The 23,812-nt window shown below is 39.4% G+C and overlaps 1 protein-coding gene across 3 annotated transcripts in view; it reads right to left on the reverse strand.

Moving 5' to 3' along the window:
- Nucleotides 1–23,748, reverse strand: part of ccdc88c (coiled-coil domain containing 88C) — a 36,254-nt gene extending 12,506 nt beyond the window's left edge. For 2 of the 3 annotated variants that reach the window (XR_003840349.1, XM_029493453.1), the window contains exons 1-19: nt 23,539–23,598; nt 20,157–20,269; nt 17,645–17,753; nt 10,419–10,488; nt 10,046–10,104; nt 9,005–9,088; nt 8,439–8,582; nt 7,951–8,174; nt 7,408–7,489; nt 6,634–6,792; nt 6,252–6,398; nt 5,438–5,588; nt 4,100–4,281; nt 3,111–3,248; nt 2,733–3,017; nt 1,824–2,621; nt 1,384–1,511; nt 661–817; nt 112–225 (exon numbers count right to left, since the gene is read on the reverse strand). Coding sequence is in view for 2 of the 3 variants with exons in the window: in XM_029493453.1 (XP_029349313.1) it covers nt 112–225; nt 661–817; nt 1,384–1,511; nt 1,824–2,621; nt 2,733–3,017; nt 3,111–3,248; nt 4,100–4,281; nt 5,438–5,588; nt 6,252–6,398; nt 6,634–6,792; nt 7,408–7,489; nt 7,951–8,174; nt 8,439–8,582; nt 9,005–9,088; nt 10,046–10,104; nt 10,419–10,488; nt 17,645–17,753; nt 20,157–20,269; nt 23,539–23,598 (3,204 nt within the window). In the remaining variant the exon portion in view is untranslated. Of the gene's footprint in view, nt 1–111; nt 226–660; nt 818–1,383; nt 1,512–1,823; nt 2,622–2,732; nt 3,018–3,110; nt 3,249–4,099; nt 4,282–5,437; nt 5,589–6,251; nt 6,399–6,633; nt 6,793–7,407; nt 7,490–7,950; nt 8,175–8,438; nt 8,583–9,004; nt 9,089–10,045; nt 10,105–10,418; nt 10,489–17,644; nt 17,754–20,156; nt 20,270–23,538 lie in introns of all 3 variants that reach the window. The other variant, XM_029493452.1, reaches the window with a different exon arrangement.
- Between the last annotated feature and the right edge of the window lie 64 nt (nt 23,749–23,812).

Consider the following 23,812-nt stretch of genomic DNA (forward strand, 5'->3'; position numbering starts at 1 on the left):
ACAATAAAATAGAGCAGCAGATCAAATGAAGTCAAAATGTAAAATTGTATCCTTTAATTTTGATTTAAGTACTTAAGTATTTTATTCAGGGCTTAAAAATGTATTACTTACATTTTTCTCTACATTAATAAGATGATCTTTGATTCGTAGAAGCTCCGCTGTGGCTGATCCTTGACCCTGGCTGCCACCTTCTTCCCGCTCCTGCCTCATAGGAGCCTTTTTAACCTAAACATATATATAAAACATTTATATGTATTGGATTGCACAGCCCAGTCTCTTATTAAAGGTATGTATATATAGCAATATGAAGAAAGTCATAATCACTGTTCCCTCAGAGAGAGAGAGAGAGAGAGAGAGAGAGAGAGAGAGAGAGAGAGAGAGTGAGAGAGAGTGTGAGAGTGCGAGTGCTAGAGAAACAGATATCTATGCTGAAATTTTTTATCAATAATATTGATTCATACTTTATTTTGAACTGCAGAACAAATTTTTTAGACAAAACCACTCTTAACTCAAGAGAATAGACAAGAACACTACATTCAGCTCAGCTGTTCCAAAGCGCAACTTAAGTCTTATTACATTGCATCAGCTCATAGTTCAAATAACATTGTTCATTTAATGCTTTATATTCCAATTAAGAGAGCAGAGAGGGAAAAGCCAGACCATGTGTGTTCTTTCCGTAGCCAACTCAGCACGCAGAGTAGTATTAAGTGTGTCGCTCTCCTTCAATTTCTTTTCAAGAGTGGTGATTTTCTCTTCCTTAACCTTCATTGTCTGCTGCACAGTTTCCTCCAGCCGAGACTCCAGGAGCCTGTACCTGCTGAAAAATGCATACAAAAGACTTCAGTGAAATGTCTCCCCAGCTGCTAATTTTATCCAATTTAAACTCGACTGGTGTATTACTCAAGTATTTCGGATGAATGGTGCTCCGGAAACCTTGTGGGAATCACTTACAATTTTATTACATTACAAAATTACAGGTTACTGATGTAATTTCTTTTCTAATCTTGAAGTGGACAATTAAGCACTATAAATAATGATGTCACATCGTGACATGAAGAATGTAGCTAGAAGCTGTTATTCCTACAGGCACATTTTGAACAGGCTATACTACAATTGGTCTTATTATGTTTGTGTAGTAACAGTAGTCTTAATAAGACTACAAGCATAATTCTTTACCGGAAGGAAAAAGATAATCTTTTCCTTTGTCTGTATGTATGGACATACATTACTGATTTACAATGTTGCTACAACAATATTCTTGCTATATACAAAAAAAAAGGAAAAGAAAAAAGCCCAACAACAATACAGCAACAAAATCATTTTGATCTCTTTTAGACTGTTTCTAGATTTGGACAATCCCATAGAAATATGAGAAAAGGATACCTGTCTTCCTGTGTGTACTCATGCTGCAGCAGCTTTTCTCTGTTCAATCCAATCTTCTCCAGCTCTTCATTAAGTCTTTCTAACTCCACATTCTGCTGCTGAACACTTAGTTTCTCTGACACCAACTCCTGCATACAAAAATGGGTGATACAAAGCCTCAGAAACACATGATAAAATTGTGCCCCTTGGAAGCAGTGATACACAAAACAGTCACCTGAAGGCCATTTTGTATTTATTCTCTAGCTTCTCTCTTTTTAGACATTTTCTGTCTCTTATTTGACATGAAAGTGTAAAGATATAAGAAATGGGTTGAAAAGACAAACATACCAATTAAAAATCAAACTGAGGAACTGATAGATGCCCCACCACTTGGTCATGCTTTAGTGGAGCTCTTGCTAAGATTTTCGGATGAGTTTTCATGGAACTGAACTGAAATTTACCTCTCTCAGAGTAGCCAGAGTTCTCTTGTCAATAGTTAACTGTTTCTGCAGCTCCTTGTTCTCCTTCTCCAGCTCTTTGGCTTTGACTGCCACCTCCTTCAGTCTGTCCACTTCCTTATTTATAGCCACACACTCCTTCTCTATTGTAGCTAGTTGCTGGGATTTCTCCTCCAGCTCACTCTCTTTTCCTTCCAGCAGTGTTCTGGTCTTCAAGCTCTCTTTTTCCAGGTGTTTCCTGCCCTTCTCTGACTGCTCCAGGTCCAGTTGGAGTTTCCTCCTCTCATTGTCTCCTTCCTCCCTCCTTCTTCTCTCTTCTTTAAGTTCCTCTATTTCCCTTCTACATTCCTCCTCTCTGCTGTGTATCTCTCGCCTCTCTCTCTCCAATTCCTCCTTCTCCTCTTTTTGCCTCTCTATTTCCTCTTCCAAGCGATGCTTCTCTTGATTCTGAGCTGCCATGTTCACCTCCAGCCTTTCTGTCCTCTTCCTCTCTGTCTGTAAATCCTCTCTGACCTCTTCCACCCTCCTTTTCAGCTCTTGTGCCTCTCTCTGAACCTCCTGATGCTCCTCCTGCAGTGTGGCTAGACGGGCAGATGTGGAGCGTAGGTTTTCCAGTGAGCAGCGGAGGTCCAGGTTCTCCTTTGACAGCAGACTGTTCTCTGCCTCCTGCCTTCCCAGTTGCTGCAGCTTTTGCTGGGCCTCCTCAGCCTCCCGCTTCAACCTGCACACTTCTTGCTCCAGGGAGGACACCTGCTTCTCTAGAGCTTCCGACCGCTCACTGCATGCATGCAGAGAAACCACCTGGAGGCAAAACAGGAACATCTATGTCTTACACGCTCATTTTGTAATTATCAAATTGATTACTTGAAAAATACAATATAAATTAATAAATAATTTCACTGAAATTATTACTTCTTTGTTCAAAGCGTCTCTGCTTCGCTCCAGCCTCACAGCTTCCCGTTCCACCTCTTCACACCGGCTGGCTCTCTCCCTCAGCCTCTCTGCCTCTTCACTAGATACTTTGAGCTGTGTTTCCAAGCTGGCCAAGCGTGAGCTGGTGTCTGTGATGTTCTGGTGCAGTAAACGGTTCTCGGCTTCCACATCACGAACCCTTGCTTCACTATTAGACTGAGCGCGCTCCTGAAGTGACACCACCGCATCTGACAGGTGCTGCTTCTCACTCTCCAGCTCCGAGATCTGGTCAGACAAAAAGAACAAAGGGATGCAGACCTCAATTAAATAAAGAGCCTCAGCCTTGTCTTTGACCTGAGCAGGTCTGTGTGTTTCTACCTGACGATCCTTTTCTGCCCTCAGTGCATGTATCTCTCTTTCCAGACTTTGCTTTTCTTTCAGTATTTCCTCTCCTAAAGATTCCATGTCCTGATTGGTCAGTCTCTCCTGGTCCAACAAGACCTGAAGTCGCTCCAGCTACCAAACAAAAATAACCAAGAACAGGCATAGTATTTATTTGTCACAAACAAAACAACTTTCATCAATATATAACATTTTTGTGAAAGCACAAGGTGCATTTGTGAAATTTGCTTTCACTAGAATATTTGTAAAGTGTAAAGATGAAACAGTAGATAAAAAGTTAAATAAAGCAATCCATAAATAACCAATCAGTAAAAAGATAAGGCAGTTAAAACACGAAGAAGCAAGTATGAAAAAGGCAATGCAGACTCTGGTGTACACTGAAGCCAGTACTGAAGAGCCTTAAACCTGCATTTTATCCAAACACCATCAGGGGGAGATGCCACTGGTTGTTTAAACAAAAGACAAAAGACCCAGTACAGAGCAGGTCAAATTCAGCTCCATGAATTAACACTTAAACAGGTACAATAAAACATAAAAAAACAATAAAAGGAATACAAAATTAATAATTATAAAATAAGAATATAAAATAGAATATTCTCAGTCTCGATTCAGAGCAGGAGTATCCGTGATGTGATAAGGTAGAATGTTCAAGTGGCTAGTATAGAAGATGGAGCAGACCTCCCCACTATAGGTGGTAAACTAGGGCATAACAAGATAGCCTGACCCTGCTGACCTGACGGTCTGACTGCTTCAGAGCCCACAAGCAAGTCAGCATTTCTCTGTCAGAAAGATACTGTGACTTATCGTGTAAAACAAAAAAATAAACATTTGCACCTCAGCACAGGTGGTGTATGATCCGAACAGAGTATACAATAAGTAATAGAAAAAGTGTATCAATCAAACATATTTTGTAGGGACATTTGGATAGCAGCTCTTCCCAGCTCAATGGTGTCAAAGCTGCTCACCTTCTTGCTGAGGCCCTGGTTCTCCCGGTCCAGCTCTTGGCTGTGGAGCTGCTGCTCCTGCAAAAGGTGATTCTCCCCCTTCAGTCTCTCTATAGAGGCCTGTAGTTCCCGGTTTTCCTTCTCCAACTTTAACACTCGACTGGAAACACACTCGTTCAGCTCATGGACCAATGATTTACGAGCTGCAGTAGAGAGAAACACTTTGATTCGGACGGAAGATAGGTGACAATAAATAACAGAAAATAACATAGGCGTCATCATCAGAACATGGCCATAATACTATCAATGTAGGCTGGACAAGATGACCAAAATTTGCATCAAGATACATTTGTAAATTTAGGTTAATATGATATGTGATATGATATGTACAAGATATCAATATGAACATTATAAAAATCAGAGAAAAACTGCCAAAAATGCCACCAACAGTTGGCTGTATCTGTCAACTTGAAAAATGTGTTTTCCAAGTTTATGAAATATTCTCTTATAAACCTATCTAACCTATAAATCATTTTATTATAGTTTATATTTATTTTAGTTTATTACCATTTATTATTATTCAGACTTCATATACAAACAAAAAACATGACATCACCATCAAATAAATACAAATTTCATCTTTGTCAATATTAATATCTTTGGACCAACTTTAAACTACAAAACAGACTGATTATCTTATTCTTGTGTAAACAGATTGATTGTAACAAAAATGCTTCTGACAAAGTAAAAAATATGAAAAGTGCTCCAAGTAGCTACAGAAGAGAGAAACTATAAGTGAGCAACATTCTGATGTTGTTTTAGGGACAGGCTAACTCAAACTTCCTCTCTGGAGGAACTGCTTCAGATAATACTGCTAGTTGGCTCCTCGTGGCACATTCAGCAGCACACTGAAATTTAAACTGATCTTCAGATAGCCAAACCTCTTCTTCACCACTGAATTACTCTCTTCTCTGTTATTTCGCTATATTTTGCCTGCTTATCATTTGTGGAAACACGCTCAGTTACATTTATATTGCAGTCAGATGTAAACATTTAGCAGCTAATACTCTTGCCTACTACTGCCGAGTATTTGCTGTGTGTGCCTGCGGTGATGTCATGATGCACCGACCTAGTCTGTTGTGTTTTGCTCTTTTTGTTCAGCTTAAATACAACAAACTGGCTGGAGCACTTTGTCACAATGTAAATAATGTATATTGAAATATTGGAATTTCGTTTGAAAACTTAATCACTATTATTGAAATATTTTCTACCCCACCATTAATAGTGAATTACTGTGTGGCCCTAGACAGAAAATAATGCATATTTTAAAAAAATAATATAAGGACGTAGCCATCATACTTTCGGTGTTGGCGTTGTCATGGTTCTTTGTCAGCTGTTCCAGCTCCCACCCAAGATGAGCTGACTCATTCATACTCTGCTTCTGTCCGATCTCTAGCAGCATGTTCTCTTCCACCAGCTCCTCAAGTCTTTGACGCTCATTGTCCCGCTCCTGTGCAACATAGAGCCAAAAGATTAATAGCTCATGTCAAAGTATTAAGACACACAACAGAAGAAAAGCAATTCATTCATTCATACTGATGGATATGAAGATTAGGGATCTTTACATCAGTGACATCAACATGTTTGCAGCAATGGCAAGCCAAAACTATATCTGTAGCGTATATGAGCTCAAGAACCATTGGGTTTGCCTGTGAAAAGTTTTCTCAGTGTACCCAGGATTATAGCCAGGCGAGCTGACTTTCTACTTCCTGAACCCCAATTTAAATCAGGGTTAGAAACATCATTGTTTGCCTCAGCTCACCAATAATTTTTTTTATCTGCATCTACCTATTTTCAATGTCTTTTTTATCACCACAACATTTTAAAATATTGTCTCATGCCTAGATCGACCTTGTTTTTAAATACTAGCTTAGTGTTTTATTTTTAATATATGTCCATGCCTCTGTAAACCGCTTTAATTTACCTTCTGTCTGAATGGTACCTATTATTTCAATATTAATTTAAAAACAAATGTGTTTAAATTTGTTTAAGTGTCTCCTACATTTACTTTTTATCAGAAATCCCCTTAAAGAAGTCTTAAAGGGGTTTTAATGCAATGTTAATGTATTAGTATATGACTATATGACTATAATAGATAAGTATGGAATAATACCATTTCCAGGTCATGGATCTTAGCTCGAAGTAACAGGTTGTCTTTCTCAAGGGTGTGAAGTTTTTCAAAGCGCCCTCTGGAGGCTGAAAGCTGCTCCTCCAACAACATCTTTGTCTCCATCAGAGTCAGGTTGTCCTCTCGAAGCTCCTACATGACCAGACACACATACGTACATACAGACACACAGACACAGAAACAAATACACACATCATTTGAGTTACCTGCCAGAGCCATATACAGTGAGTTGGGGTTGGTATAGAGTTTATATTGCCATTATCAGTGAAAAGTTTAATGCAAAGACAAATATCTCTAAGAATATCAATTAGTCCGATTGTTACAATATGCTGTGTAGGTGTATGCTAAACTGAAGCTTTGGTTGTACCTCCACTCTGCTCTTGTAGAAGTGAACGTCATTGAGTTTTTCTTTACATCTGGTCAGTTCAGTCTCCAGTCTGTCAACCCGGGCTGCTTTCTCCCTGAGGGAATCCACCTCATCCCGGTACACTCGAACTGAACGAGCCTCACAAGACAAAGACTGGTTCTGAACAACACACACACACATATGCATTATCACTTCAGTGAATTATAAATAGTAAATAACAAATCTACTCAGCACATATAATGAGAGAAAATGGGGATCTAAATGGGCCCTGAAAAATTAACCTGATTTGTATGAAAGCTCAAATGCCATGGTCAATTGCCAACATGAATATGGATGACTGACCTAAACGCATTATTCGGTTGATTTGCAGGTAAATTTTAGTAATACTCAAACATATCATCATATACCTGCAATAGAATAACAAACTGTAGAAAGCACGTGTAAATCGGGTGGCTGCACGTCTTCAGTATAACGTGAGCAGCTTGTACTTTTTATGCCTGATGATGAACAAATTCTTTTTTTTTTTTTTTTTCAATTACATTTTAACAATGCTGCACTATTAATTGACATACAAGCCAATTGGTAGTAAGGTATGGACAATATCACTGAAGCTGTAATATTTCGCTAAAATGTGCCAGACTATTCTTGAGCAGTTTAGCACAGTAAGTGTCGTGGTGATACTGAGATACATTTCTGCTTCCACAACAAAGACAAGAAAGGTATCTGTTGCCTGATAAAATGCTGCATTAATAAAAGTTAACTTAAATGACAGACCTCCTGTTTCAGCCTCTGTAACTCCTGATCCAGACGCTCCACTTCATGTTTTGAATCCAACAGCTGCTCTGTCTTCTCCTCCCTACACACACACACACACACACATAAAATAACAGAGTAGCTTCAATGAAAAGTTTCACAATCATCATCATGCCGTGTAATTAGCTCCGCACCCTGGTCATTTCCAACTCAGAGTGAGTGACGAGATCAACTCACAGTAATGAGACTGGTGAGAGTTACTGTAAACTGCTCATAACGTAAGCCTTTATTTTACAGTGTATCTTCTCTATCCCGTAGAATGACTTCCAGTTGCTGTGTATAGAGTGGGAGTGTGTAGTTAATCTTCAAATAGTTGGTTCCCCTGTATGATTACACCGTGGAATGATCAGAACTAGAGAGCATAATAACTTCTGTGTTGGTAGTGGAAGACTTCCAACAACTGCTTGTATTAGCATAGTTTGGCTTTAAACAGGAAAGTTTCTGATGACTAATTTAATCCTGAAGTCATTATGCCAACATGACAATGAGGCTTAAAGCACATACAGTTCTTGTCTGTATTTGCGGAGTTTGGCCTTGGTGTCAGCAAGCTCCACAGACAGATGCTGCTTTTCCTCTTTGGTCAGTCCAGACACAGACACAGTTGATCCTCCATTATTAACAGCCAGACCACCAAATGTTTGCCCAGGCTCCAGGCCTGAGGTCCTGCACCCCTCTTGGGGCTGTGTGCTGATGAGGTAATCCCTCTCTTGACACAGATCCACAATGACCTACAGGGGGCACAAGGGTTTCTGTTAAATTCACATTTAATCATTAATTAATTTGTTTTCCAACAATATGCATTCATTCATCCCGACAGTGGAAAATGCTATTTAACACAGCAAATTATCTATTTAAATCCGCAATATGTCTGTCACAACAATGACTTAACTAGAAAATGTAACTATAAATTAAAAAATAAATAAATAAATATCTGATATATTTGAAATTACGTTATCAGCCAGGCAGTGGTTCCTGCATCTATGTCTCAATACCTCACTGGCTTTGTCTCTTTGGTCAATCAGTTGCCGTAGCGATACAGCCATGTTACGGGACAGAGGTTCCAGCTCTTCATGAGATAACTCTGCTCCTTGGTCTAGCCAAGACAGGTCAAGAACATTCAACTGGTTATGGGTAACCTGGTTAGAAAAATAAAATCAAAGATATTAGTAGTAGTAGTAGTAGATTACTTAATCTGGAAAATGTAATGTAATGTAAAAATCAATAAAAAATAGCCCCTGATATGTATATGTGAAAAATCACAGGGTTGTCAAAGAATACCTGACTTGATAAAGAACAACTTGATTATCCAAAGTGTTAAGTTAACAAAGCATTAAGGAGACTTAGTTGACACCTTCATGACTTGACTTGTGACAGCACTGGTAAAGTGCATCAGTCAAACAGCAAAGACACAATGAACATATGAGAAAGTCACATTGAAGACGTTAAAGTTATCAATCAGAGGCTGATCAAATGGGTTTGACAGCCTCAGGATAGCAAATTAAGGTGACCTTGGGCTTAGATGATTTGGCCAAAGTTTGCGACATTGAGCTTTACTGACCTCTTGGATGTGAGAGACGATGGCTGCCTGAGTCTCAATGTCAAGTAGCTTGATCTTCTCAATTATCTCCTCCTTACGCTCACACTGAGCAAAGACACACACACACACACACACACACACACACACACACACACACACACACACACCCACACACATAAATTTTGTTTGAAAACTTATTATTGACAGGGTAAGGGGAGAGACAGGAAACTCAGCAAACATGCTATGAAGGTTCCAGGGCTTCATCTAAATAAAATCTTTGAAATATTTCAGGTTGTTAATGTTCGTGTATTGTCAAACATGACACTGCCGTCTTATACAGTTTAATATGAATTATAATTTTGTTTGACAGATGTTTTCTGGTCTTGATAAAGATTTCATTTTGAACATAAACAACATTTTATTGTGCTTCATCAGCCCCTCCCCCCTCTCTTTTTCCATTCATCACTGCCTCGTGGCATTCCCTTTTGATGGAACCAGCATAACCAGTATAGGGAGGGAAGGAGACAAAAGGAGAGAGGGAAATTAGGGTTGTGGAGTGAGGTAGAGAGAAACATAGAGGACGTGGGCAAAAGAAAACAAATGACAGAAGACGTTGGTGGGTTGAGAGCCATGGGAGAGGTGGAGGTAGGAGACAACAAAGAGCTGAACAAACACCTGCACCCCCACCTCCCACATGACAGACCCTTTTTTACTTTCAACTCCCAACTCACCTTTCTGCTTAATTATTACATTAAATCTATACAACCTTAATTATCATCCACAAATACTTCATCAATTGACAAGTACCCTTGAGCAAGACTTTTAATATGACGTTCACAATCGTTCCAATTCTTTTATTATAATCCAGATAATTGTTATTTTAGAGGACCTCTGGCACGATCCTATTGTGTTCTTGATTCCTGCAGTCCTACGCTTCACCTTATCAGCACTACCCATGGCTGTGCTCAGACATGCAAAACTAAACAGACACAAACACATTTCCTGGGAGAGACAGAGTAATACTGCTGTGTTTGGGTGTGTGTGTGTGTGTGTATGTATTACCTGAACAGCACAGCCCAGTATCAGTAACAACAGTCTTTTCAGTTCTTCCATGCTCTTAGCTGAGGGGAATAAAACACAGATACACTATAAATCACAAACACTAGAAAATTAAGCAGTATAGTAAAAATAAAGTTGTTCAAATACAAGAAATTAGAATGAAAGATAAGGGCACACAAGAGCCACTGAACCACATGATAATGAAATGATCTGAAGGTTTGGTGCCTGAGGCTGTATAATAGTACATTTTCGCTGGAATCTTTTAATCAGTATTACAGATCTCTGTTCAAGTACATGTAAGATGGTGATGGAAATATGCAGGACTTCATTAACAACAGAATGTACAGCAAATTTAGGGATTAGGGATTGGTGTTACCTGATATTGGATCCTTGGCGATGCAAAGGATGTTGGGAAGAGGCATCACTATCAACTGCTGTAATGTCTCCTGTGACATGGATGATGGGTTGTTGAGAAGAGTTGTTGAGAACAGAATGAGAGAATAAATACCAAAGATTCTTAATCTTACAGTGATGATAATGATCCATCAGGCAACATGATTGAAAAAGAAGATAAAGATTAATTATATTTATTTATTTAAGATAAAAAATTTGAGAAAGAAAAACCTGATTATAAACCTATCATTTGAAGCAGGATATGCTCGTTGTGGTTCCAAAGAATTCTGACTAAGAAATTTTTAAGTAGCCACTTTCTAAATTTAGCAAATACTACTACTAAAAATAATATCATAAGTAACGCCATGTCTGTTGGGGTTCAAGTGAGTGCGGAGGCAGGAGTGACAGTATATCTAATGTTGTTCCTGTTTTTATAAGGGCTGCTCAACATACAGAAGTGACTCAAAGTCCAGGTTCTAAGTGACCCAGACTTGAATGCTACAATTTGTGTGTGTGCTTGTGTGTGTAGGCAAGAAGCCAACAGGAAACACCCTCCTGTGGACAAAGAGATAAAACATAAGAGTGTGTGTGTTTGTGTGTGTGTGTCAGGAAAGAAACACCCAACTAGGTGGGAATGCTTTCCATTCCACAATATCCTCCTCTGCATCCCAAACACACCTGAAAATCTATCTGCCATAGCAAGATGATCAGTTGTACTGAGACAAGGAGCCGCTGTAGTGTAACAAAGTGACACAGGGAGATATTAATTGTACAAACGGGTGTGTTAGTACAGTATGTGACAGATATATGAGGGAATTTACTAGCTGGAAATGGGGGTCTAGAATCATACACTCAAAAACACAAAAAACTGCACACAATATCACACAGCTTCTCCTCAACGTGAGAAATCCCACAGTCAAAGCAAGCTTCAGAACTACTTTCTGTATGGCCTGTGCTGGTGTATACACTAGACCAAAGTTAATGAGATATAGCACTAGGGTCTGGACTGTCAGCTGCTAATCAGGCAAATATAATTACTATCATCTTACTCCAGTTAGAGGTAGAGCAACACCTGCAGATACTGTTACACCAAACTATTAGCCAGGATGTAACCAGAGACCAAGCTGGTCTATCACGCTCCATCTTACACACGAAAAGGCACACAGCACAGTATGAATAAAACATGAGAGCAGGCAACCACATCACTCTGACATGTTGGTGGACTTTAGGTGGGAGTTGAAGCTCTGACACGTCGCCAATAACTTTGAATCTGAGAATAAATATATTCTCCAAGAGAGTGAGATGAATTGTGAAATAAAACACATTTGATACTCCATATATTGCACACATGGCAGCTGTATTCGTAGGGTTAGCTCACACAAAACTGCAATGAACTGCACTAGCACAGCATTTAAAGTTAGCCGAGGCACTGTGTGTGTAGCTCTGATACACCAATAAATACTAAGGCAGTGTAAATAAAGTGTATCCACAACGTCTGTGTGCTGTGTGAGTGTTATAGCTGTGAACTATAGGTATTCTCCCACTGCAACATCTCCATTGGGATCTGACACGTTTCACAAGGGATCAATACAAATCACAACAGTGACCTATTTACACACACATGCACATACATGCACACACCCACAGCCTAAAAGCCTAAGTCCATGTCCCACTGATACATTGGGCTCCAATTTTTTAATCCAGGATCAATAGCATGGTGGCAGCTGACAGAAGGTCTAACTTTATAAGTCTCTTTATTGCACAGATGTCTCAGTCTTTTGACCATATTAAAACTCAAACCTGCTATTCACCAACTGACAACCTTTGGTTTAATTCCTTTTATAGTAAGGTCACATATATCTATATATCGTCAAACCTTATGAGACATCCACAATCTTTACTGATTTATTCCACATCAGTGGTGAAAATAAAATAATCTAAAACTGAGGATGTCTAGGGCTAAGCGTGATTACACAATTCAACAAACAGCTGTCCCATAAGCATGAATGAGAGTCACAGTTTGCAACAAATGATTTGGCCAATTGGCATTCTTTCAATCGTATCTAGTGTGGGTTGCATAGCCACTAACTACACGTCTAAATACCTACTACCCTTTGCATCCCTTTTCACAGAATCACCAGACTGTTTTATTTGAAGAAGACTTTAAAGCCTTGACAACCAGATTTGTGTAACTACATTTTACTCAAAAGCAATCCTACAGATGAAATCCTATCCGTCCAGTAGGAAAAAAATGGATAACGACAGCTTCTGTGTGGGACTTAGCATTTTGGTAGAAAAGGCAGACATGTCTCTGTTATAGCTGGAGAACTTTGGTTTCCCTGAGATTTAAGTCAACTGAACAAGTATGATAGACTAATTGAAACATAGCCCACTGAAACCACATGCTAACTTACAAGCTAGTTCCAAGCTGCTGCTTAAACCCTGATCTTAAAACCATGACATCTTGTAACCAAAGATGTTCAAGATATGAGCAAAGTAACTCATGTGTCAAGTGATTATGTGTGATTTGTGTGGAATTTTTGAATTTCCAGTCAATTGTTCCAAGATTTCCTTGCCCTAGAGCTTTAAAAACCTTTCTTCTTATATACACAATATGGAGTAAAAGCTATACAGTTTTTCTATTGACACAGGGAACATTGATAGTTAATGTCTGAAGACACATTCATTCCATTCTATCAGTCTAAAAGGCTGAAGAATGACAACACACACACCCACAACACTTTATAATTCATGCAAGCCTAAGGTAACATGACTATCTAGTAACCTCACAGTCAAACCTCACCCTTTTAGTACACACACACTGACAGTCTTTCCTGGCAGTGACTTTGGGCCATAAAACTCTTGTCAGCAGGTTTAAGCAGGGTTTAGAAAACACACACACACACACACACACACAAATGCCCTGGCAGTGTGGATGGTATTATTGTGTGTGTGTGTGTGTGAAGTAGGCCAGAGGATACGAGGTTCAAAACATCCCATGAAGGCTCAAGGCTTTGTTCTGCAGTTCCCACGGTAACGAAGAAAGACTAAAGCGCTAAAGGGGTCAGACACAAAGACTGACAGGGAAAGTTATTACACATTTAATTCTGTTTTACACAAGCCAGAGAGCAATTAACTTCCAAATGCACAGGCTGTAAGACATCTTATGTAGTGTATAATTATTTGTTTTGACAGAGAGTCCTGATTGTCCTTAATGTTTCTGGAAACCAAAATAATATACTTCATGAAGGGCCCACACTCTGTAAGACTGATTTTAGAAGAGTATACAAAATTTCACTTGTGATTGTGATATATCCACAATTTTCTGCTGCGGTACAAGAAGACAGACACACTCTAAATTTATTGATGGTGCCTGGATTACAATATGTTAATCTCCTCTCATACCTATTTTTATCATAAACGTCTCTGTGGTAGCGTAATAATTTATTTGCTCGTTTGTTATTGTGGGATGTGCTGCAGCCCAAGAAGGATGGAAAATATTAAGATGGAAACTTGGACTTTTCCTTGAATGATAAAATATATATTATATATATCATTACAAATTTGTGTCATAGCAGGCTATGGTGTGTAAAGGTTTTTTTCTTTGGAGACAAAATATGTTGTGTATACAGATAGAAAAACATGTTACATGTTAAAAAAAAAGATGTAACATGTCATCCTTGTTTTTAAATTACATTTTTCCTCAGCCTGGTGTTGGACTGACAACCTGTCCTGGGTGTACCTCACCCTCATCCAACTTGAGCTGGGACTGGCTCCACCACACCCTCCCCAGAAAGCAGTGGAAGATGAATTAATTAATTAATGTTTTTTACTCCTGACAACAACTTAAAGAATAAATAAATAAAACTAATCTTCTCCACCTTAACATTTATTTCACTTTTACTCATCTTCATTTAATCCAAAATGAATGACCCAACCAAATGCATGACAAGTGGGTCAGTAAGGGAAGAGTTGCCTTATGGGAAACCTGCTTGAAGATAGAAAATAGTGTTACAAAGCTTTTTTCCATTCACAGTGAAGGTTAGTCATGTTTTTTATGACCAGTGGGGCTACTACCAATTAACACTATTGTTTTGAGATTGAATAATGTCCACATTTAGACACCCATTTCTTTTGGTTAGTGACAATCCATACTAAAACAATTTCAATGTCAGTAAGACCTTGTTGAGTTCATCATGTTCGCGGTGTATTTACTAAAGTATAACCAATAAATCAGCTGGCAAATGGGACAGCATGCATCTGCAACATTACAGTAGTGGGCCTGCTTAATTAAGCTATCCGTTTTTGAATAGTTGATGAAACATTAGTCTGTCAATGATCCAAATTGTAATCAGACTCCTGTCCCAGTTCACCAGATTTTAGTTCTTACGTGAGCTTAGTTTGTCTGACCAAAAATCAAAAGACAAAGACAAGGACAACAATCAGATAAACATGGCCAGTCCTCACAGTGGCAACAATTATCATTCTCTAAATTATCACTGGGAAATTTTCAGTTGATAAGCTGATTGATTTGAATGAATTCATTGTTGCAGTGTTTAAATGGGCTCCTGCATGAGAAGAGAGTGAGCAGCTTTGTATTCAACGCTGCTCATATCAAGTTACTGAGATCTGCACAATAGAGGTAACAGGCCCCTCCTTTCTGTCTACCTCGCTCTCACACACATGCGCTCTCTCTCGCTCTCTCACACATACAGTGTTTTATCACTAGGGAAACTAGGAGGGGTTTACTGGACCAGCATTTGCGTCTACTGGGGCATCCTCTAATTAGAAGGAAGACAACACCTACTCCCAGTTAGATACAGATGTATTTACATGTACAATGGCTTAAAAGAGTATTCAGATCTCTTGACTTAAATAAGAAGAAACTTTTAACTCATCTTCAAGTCTTACTTACAAGTCTGTGGCCAATGCACAAATTCTAAACTGGAGGTGTCATGTCAGTCCACAAACTAATGGCCTTGTGTCATAGTGGTTTGGCAAGTGGGAAATTTAGAAATTTGGGAATATATTAAAGGATTTGATAATGTCTGACTGGACCAATCAGGAGTTGATGCAAGTATTTTGAAGAGCAGGGACAGTTTATGGTTCAAACATTTACCTCAGAGAAAATATGCCAGTTCTGTCAGATTAATAAAGATGCACATATATCTGTTCTGTAGATCTCAACCTTTATAGACACAGATCCATATCCACAGGCTTGGTTGTCAGGAAAGCTAAATGTACTGTACTTGTGTCTCAAAATCACACATTTACAGTTTGTCTGGACATTCTTCCACTTCACAATAGTTTTCACAAGGACTGTCATTATGGATTACTGTATGCAGACTGTTGGACACTGTAAAGTCAAATCCACAGTTTGACTTTATGTGTTTCGATTATACAGCTAAACCTCCATGAGCTCACACAGTAAGATTCCTGACTTAATGTTGTACTATGAGGTTTGTGTAAGCATATGTGAATGGCTAAGTGTGTTGTGAGGAGGCCAGGATATTTGACTGTGGTTAGAGATTAACCATGGGCAGATTAACCCTATATTGCCCAGAATGACCCACTTCATTCAGTCTCTCTTGCCCACTCTTTCTCTCTGTCTCTCTCATTCTCTCTCTCTCTCTCACTCACACACACACACACACACACACACACACACACACACACACACACACACACACTCACACAAACAGCAGCAGATGTCGTCTTTATTATGTCGGGTTTCCATTTACATTAGCTGTGATCAAGTCTTATTGTAATAAAAGTAGAACAACATATAATGTACATACAGTGTGTACTACCTCAATATGCACTGGGTTTTACCTTGAAATAATCTACTTTAATCTACTACCTTGAATCTACTTAATAATCTTGTTTAATATCATATGATACCTAAACCCAATAAAAGGTAAAAAAGTAAGGACATTTATATTAACTTTAATGAAGCATACACTGCCATGTGTAACTCACAATGTACAACATCTCACTATAAAACAATGTATCAAGGGATCTTCCTTGAAATTAAAATACCAACAATTACATAAAACAGCTACATGCAAGGAGGACACTCCCATGATTGTGTGAGGAAAGAGTTGAGTCAGCACAACGTGGCTGCAGTTTAGCACCATTAAGTCATATCTGAGATTTTGAGTTTTTGGGTTGAGGTATCACTTTCACGAATGGACACAGTTTTTATTCCGGCATTGACAAACTTCCTGTCACTTCCTGGAATCAGCTTTAACTATCATTTATTAATTTTCAATATAGAAACTCTTGTTTTTCTAGATTTTCTACTTCTTCATCTTAAAGGCACCTGACAGTCCTTTAACTCTGGGGGGAAAAATGTCAACCTCAAACTCAAAAGCCCTTGATTTGTCCAGATCCACTTCTCTGCTGTTCCTCATTATGATCAATATTTTACAGCTACAGCAGATACTTTGTCTCAGTTAGTAGTGAGTAGTGCCGATTATCTTTTATGCCTTCCTGATTACAAAGAGTAATGGCTCACTAAAAATTTCCTTTATAAAAACATGAGTCAAGTATGAGAGAAAACTTAAAAAACAAGACAAAATCACACACAGGCAATTAATGTCTATAGGCTATTTTCAGACCACAACACACCCCTGGAGTTTTCAAACAAGGAAAAAAAAAAAAGGGAATGGCATGTTTTTCATTTTCAGGATTGAAAAACTAGTCTCTTGTAACATGGACAGGGAACAAAAATAGAGCAAAAGAGATTGTAAATGTATTTGTGTGCATATAGCCCATGAGTTGTGTGTTGTGCATGAAAACATCACATAAAGGTAACAAAATCCATTGAGCATAACATTTGCATGACTTGTGTTACTTCCTTATATTACTGATCACAGCAGATAATCAACTGTTGAGTAAGTACACTACAAATGATTGGCCAGTAAGTTCAAGGTTGATCTATATGGATGTAACCTCATCAATAGAGTCAGTGACACACTGACACACGCACAGACACAAAATTCTAGGGCTCAGGAGAGTAATGTTGTAATGCCTGCAGGGCCCTGTAGTTTGTTACATATGAGCTGAAATAGACACATTAGATGACAAACAAAAGACAAAAACACATTTATCCCTGATGCAAAGGCAATAGGCTTAGGATATAAAATGTTGCCATAGTTCACCAGATCCTTGTTGGCAGTATGTGTGTGCATGAGTGAGTTTGTGTACCTGGTAGTATGTCCTGATGTGTCTGGTGAGAACAGTCAGATTGTAAAGGCGAAGCGATATATCGTTGTTCACATTCTTGTTCAGCCTCTGATGGGTTGGACTGGGGTCACTATGGAGCCACACACACACATCAGAGAAACAATTACATTATTAAATGTTGAATTAAATGAACAGGAGGGCATGTGGTCATTTGACAAATATACTCAATGTATCCACATGGGCTGTTTTTGCTGGCTTCTCTCATGCTCTCCTGTAAATGTCTCCCTCACCCACACATAAAGGTTCACTGAAGTACAATGAAGATGCAGGCATGCAAATCTGAACTGGATTTAATGTCTTTGTGTTAAATATATTTTTGTTGCTTTGAGCTTTTTTTTTTTAAGGGTCAAATTTAAATAGGTTTATACTACCCAGCCTGTGGAAATAAAATAAAAAAATCCAACAGAAACAACAATAAATAGATACACAAATAGGTTTTAATGCAGACAAATGCTGCTCGGAGCAAGAGTGCAAACTATTGTTTACGCATTAAAGACTAACAGGCATAATGTAAACTGTTTTGCTGAGCTAATAATTGCAATATAATTCAAAAATATAGAGTTGTCACTAAAAGATCAAGTAGCCCTAGGTTTTAGGGCTTACACATCAACTTTCACCTTGTTCTATTTCTTTTTCTCAAATGTTGCCATCTGGGCTCTTTCATTAATTATGCTTCAGTTGAGTGAACACTTTAAAGTTTCAGGTAACACGATCAACTTTTGCTTTTAATGTACAACATTTTAACTGCCTTCTCTGCTTACAGTCAGCTGACTAAATGTCTCTGTTCTCCCAGTTCATATACTGATCTGGCACCACTATCTCTCTGGATTCCTTTTCATTGTACCTCTGCCATTCAGACAGAAACTCTTCTTGGGGAGTCTTTTCCATGGTAGCCTACAGAATGGGTAAATCTTTTCCAACATACAAAATAACATCATAAACCAGCCAAGTAAAAATCAAATGTCATATGCCAGTAAAACAAGACAGTCTATGGTCATGTCTAATTTTCTCTGTGGTCATGATTTTAGATTTAAAATACAAATTTAAAATTTCTTCTGGTTAGGACAAACAGGCAAGCAACTGTCATAAGCGCCCCTGATGACAGAAACAAGGGGAGATTGACCGGGCCAGAAAAGCTCTTTGTTGAATTTAGCAGGGGGAATAGTTAGCTAGCGTGATTTAACTTCCTGTCACAATCTATCTATATCTCACCTTAGTCAGGTCTTGTCACATGTATTCACTTACTTCACTATTGTATTGTATTGCATTTTGTGTGTGTGGTTGAAAGCCTGGGTCAACAGACTGACTGATTTAACAGCTGACTGATTCTCTGACTGACTGATTCATCAACTGTCTCTGAGTAGCTGTCCTCTAACAGTCCTCCTGGCCCTTCCAACATGACCTCCTCAGTAACCCACTTTTCTCTAAACCCCTCTAAAGTCCTACTGACCTGCACCCCCTCCCCAGTCAGGCCAGTCTACTTATGGAGTATGGAGAACAATGGTGTGATTATCGCCGTTTCAGAAGACAATAAGTAATATCTGAACATGTGGTGTCATTGTCAACATCGGGTTAGGGTTAGCGTTATGGTTGCTAATCCAAAAACAGATATTAGGGCTGTACAGTTCACAAAAAAATGCATGTGTAGCTTGTTCATTTTGGCAGATATTGCATATAATTATAATTCTAGCTTGAATTACTTTATTTGCATTGTATTTTCAGACAAAAATTCAGCTTTTTATTGGGTCAAGCAAGAAAAAAACAAAACAAAACAAAACATGTACTATAAGATATTGCACTTTGTTATTTCACTGTTCCACACAAGCCGAAACTGAATTTAAAGTCTGATTAAGCATATGGTGACTTATTTTTTTTTTATTATTACATCCAACATATAAGCATCCCGCTCCAATAAATGCTCCCTATGGGAACTCAGCATAGTTGAAAACAAATGCACCAACTTCTCCTGCTTGAGTTATACTTGTATTCCCCATCTATACCAGTAAGTTACTGTTACACTACATTTATCTTTGTGACTGGTATCCTCTGCTCAGTGTCAGCTCTGTCTGCTCCTGCAGCCTCACAGATTAAACTCATTATTTTTTATGTACCTGGAGATCGGTCTGTAAACATGCTGAAAACTGATCTGCTGAGAGCTGCTGATTCCTTCTACTGAGCACAGAGTGACCTCAGCTCAGTGCTAAAGGCACTGAAAATTATAAAACTCACAATTGCTCTTATACACTACTTGTAGTTACAACCTTGAGCAGCACATCTGGCTGTGACGTCTACAACCTGATACCAGCAAGTCAGGATGTGGTCATGCAAACGCACTTACAAAGATACACACAGGAAACACTGGATTAAGCTTACACTACCAAGTCAAGCTACACAAAAATACACACCAAAGGTTGTTTCTTCCTGACTCATGCATATAAAATTTGAAACTCTCACTCTAAATGCTGCAACCTACATGTGTGTCATGATCTTGTGCAAGAAGACACCATCCACCAGTTCCATGAAGGTGCTGACACGTTCCTCTGAGCCCACGTTGTCACACGAACCCAGCGGGCCCAACAACCGCACCTAGAGGCAAAATAAAGACAAGAGACAGTCAGTTTCAAATAATCATTACAAATGCCCTAGCTTAAAGATTTTACAATATGGTAAACAAAACACCCTGCTCAGCCTAATACTACAACCATAGTCTGACTACCTGATATCCACTCCAGCAGTCTAGCCAGGAATGAGCTAGACCTCATTAAAATCTGGTCCGGTGAACATCAAGCAATGATTTGGTAGCAAAATAAATTTCTTTATTAAGATATTCAAACCGACGATGAAGAGAAAGAAAGGAACTAGTCAGGTGAAAGTTGCACTGAGGCCCTTTGCCAGCGTCCTACTGTCCATGTTCATAGTGTTTCTATCTTTCCGACAAAGATGTTGGCTGACCGGTCAGGTCAACAGGATGTGAGGTCACCGGGAACAGGATGTAACATAGGGTTAATAACCTGTTGACTGAGGGTCATAGTCTGGGACAGGAGCCCACATTGGTCAGCAGGAAGACAGAAATGGGTACCAGCAAAGTCTAATACACAAGGATTTGTGAGTCCACTACAGCATTGATGAAGCAATCTTACTTTTTTTTCCCCTTTAACTATAAAGCAACAGTGGCATAATGGTTGGTGGTGTTTCCCTACAATAAGAGGGTCGCGGGTTCAGTTCCTGTCCTGTGGCCTTTCTGTGCGGAGTTTGCATGTTCTCCCCGTGTCTGCGTGGGTTTCCTCCGGGTACTCCGGTTATAGGTTAAATTGACCGTAGAAGTGAATGCGAGTTTGAGTGGTTGTTCGTCTCTGTCTGTCTCTGTGTGTTGGCCCTGCAATGGACTGGTGACCTGTCCAGGGTGTACCCCGCCCCTTACCAAATGTTAGCTGGGATTGGCTCCAGCAGCCCTGCGACCCGGAAACAGATAAAGCGGATGAAGATGAGTGAGTGAGTGAACTATAAAGCACACAGTCCATGACATTTTGATGTTTGCAGTGTGTTGCAGGGGTCTGTTTACCTTTTCGATTTGGATTGAGATAGTTCAACTCAGTTATTTTTCAATACTTTTTAACATTTTGCAAGTTCAGTGAACTCCATTAAAGTGAGTGTTGTTTGTTATGATGAATATGTTCAAGCTAACATTTGGGTGGATTGTAGGGATGTTAAAAAAAAAAGACATCCTGATTCTATCTATTATTCTCTTAAAGTATTTTGGATTTTACTGATGATTCTTTCAAAGATGTTGCAGAGATATGATTCTTCTCTGACTAATGAGATCAGTGTAACGTTAATCAGAATATGGCAGGGTTTGTAAACATGTGAGGGGCAGGAATCTTAGCACATCTCTCTTATTAGCGTCTTATTTAACCATATGCTCAGTAGCTGTTCAACTTTTACACCAACACGGGAACTTCTGTGTTCTGAACAATGCACAAGAGTAGATTTTTAAAGTAAATGTTACTGCTGTGTTTGTATGACCAAAATCCAGTGCAGTTTATCAACTGGTATTGTAACAATAACATGTGACAACAATATGTTTCAGACTCACAGCAGCAGGGGTGTAAGCAGGGCTTTTGTGGGCCGAATATCTCCCTGGTTTCCTCAACAAAACACCAATTAGAAAATAAGCTTGTATGAAGTGATTAAAACATGCAGCTTTTGCTCAGTGAGATAATCTTCACAGAGGCCTCCTAAATACGACCAGCTATACATTAACTGTGTCATGATTTCAACAGGGCAGCATGGTGGCATAGTGTCTAGCACTGTTGCCCCACAACAAGGTCACTAGTTCAGTTGGGGCCTTTCTGTGCGGAGTTTGCATGTTACCCTCGTGCCTGCGTGGGTTTCCTTCACATACTGTACTCCAGTTTCCTCCCACCGTCCAAAGAGGTTAATTGGTGATTCTAAATTGCCCATAGGTCTGAGTGTGAGTGTGAGTGGTTCCAGCTCCAGCAACCCCCCTGACCCTGGAATGATTTCAACATCACTACTAAACTCTGACCTCTTCTACCAGTCTTTCCTCTAATTAAGTTGGTAAAAAACAACCAGGCTGTAAAGATGGATATTTGTTAGCAAGCAACCTTTTTAGTAGATGAAAGCAGCTTCAAGATTGATGACTAGATTATCCATTCAATGCATAAATATGATCTCATTTCAGACACTTTGGCACTGTGTTCAATTTTTGCAAATATCCAGCAGCTTTGCACAGACCCTTTGCACAGCCCCTGTTGACCATGAACAACTTGATCAACTCCACACAAAGGTGACTGCATGAGGCAAAATGTAGCGCAACAGATACTGACCCCTTTACATTCACATAACCTTCCCTTCAAAAAAAAAAAAAAAGTCCAGACAGAAAGTGAAATCCACAGTTCAACATCGAAGAAGACACAAGAAATGTTTCTCATTCCAAAACAGAATTGCACGGTTTAAAGTAGTATTTTATGGTGACCAGCCCAGGTCATCATGCTGTGAAAGTGTCTTGATAGTCAGGTGGATGTATGAGCTTGGGAACAAAAAAAAAATGCTCATTATCTCAGATTTCAACACATTTGAGAAGAAAGTTAAAAAGAAAGACACTTTTTTTGTGTTAAAGCAAATAAAAATTTCTCAGCATTAAATGTCAGTTATGTTTAAACCAGGCTATATGAAAATACCATCAGTCTGCTGTAATGTAAATAATGATTTAGACAATTGATCAGTCTCTTTGTGAGACTGCAAGTTGACAATATGGACGTGACTGTGTGTGTGAGCGCGTGTTTCTGTTTACAGGACGCTCTCTTAGATTTTTGTTTGTTTTGTTTGTTTTTTTTTTCTATTGTGAATTCACCTAAAGAATTGCAGATTTCATTCATTCATTACAGTGATACCAACTACAGAATATCTGCTCGGAGGACATCCCCAGCAGATAGATGAAAGTCTTGCATGCATCACCAGTTTAATGGAAAGAGAAGAGATAAAAGAAACACCATCTACATGAGGGGTAAGGCGCAGCAGCTGTTAGCAGGGGAGCAGAGCAGCGAGAATGTGATCCTCAGTTTGACAGTATGACAAGTACATTTGGAAAGTACCCGAGACACCAGCCAAAACCTCTTCATGGATCAATTCATCTGAGGCTTTTACACTGAAAAAACTCTCCCTTACTAAAGCGTTAGGCTTAGTTTGAACTACAGCCAAACTCCTCACACAAAAGTCCTGTAGGTGCAGCTCAGTTCAGTGTCAGTCGGTGCTTGCTGGAGTCAGAGAGAAGAGCAAGTAAAGCAAAGGCTGAGGTCACCACAACTGTGTGTGCGCGTGCAGCTCCCACTCACCCACACCACCAGCGGTGACTCCATGAAGGTGGCCAGCAACTCCGAAAGGGTCACATCCATGGCTGCTCCCACGGTTTCACTCTCCGCTTATCGATCACCAACTGATCATCGATCCGCCTCTAACCCGGTCGATCCCCCCCCAGCGGGCCGCGACACGTCTCTCCGCAGAACAAAGCCCCCGCGAGGCATCGAACCTCCCCCCCTCCTCCCCTGCACGAGCTCTTTCCCACACCACTATTGTCTGGCGGGGCCCGGTTTCCCCAGACACAGCGGT

This window comes from Echeneis naucrates, chromosome 22 (assembly GCF_900963305.1).
Source record: "Echeneis naucrates chromosome 22, fEcheNa1.1, whole genome shotgun sequence".
In the NCBI taxonomy this organism is placed as follows: domain Eukaryota; kingdom Metazoa; phylum Chordata; class Actinopteri; order Carangiformes; family Echeneidae; genus Echeneis; species Echeneis naucrates.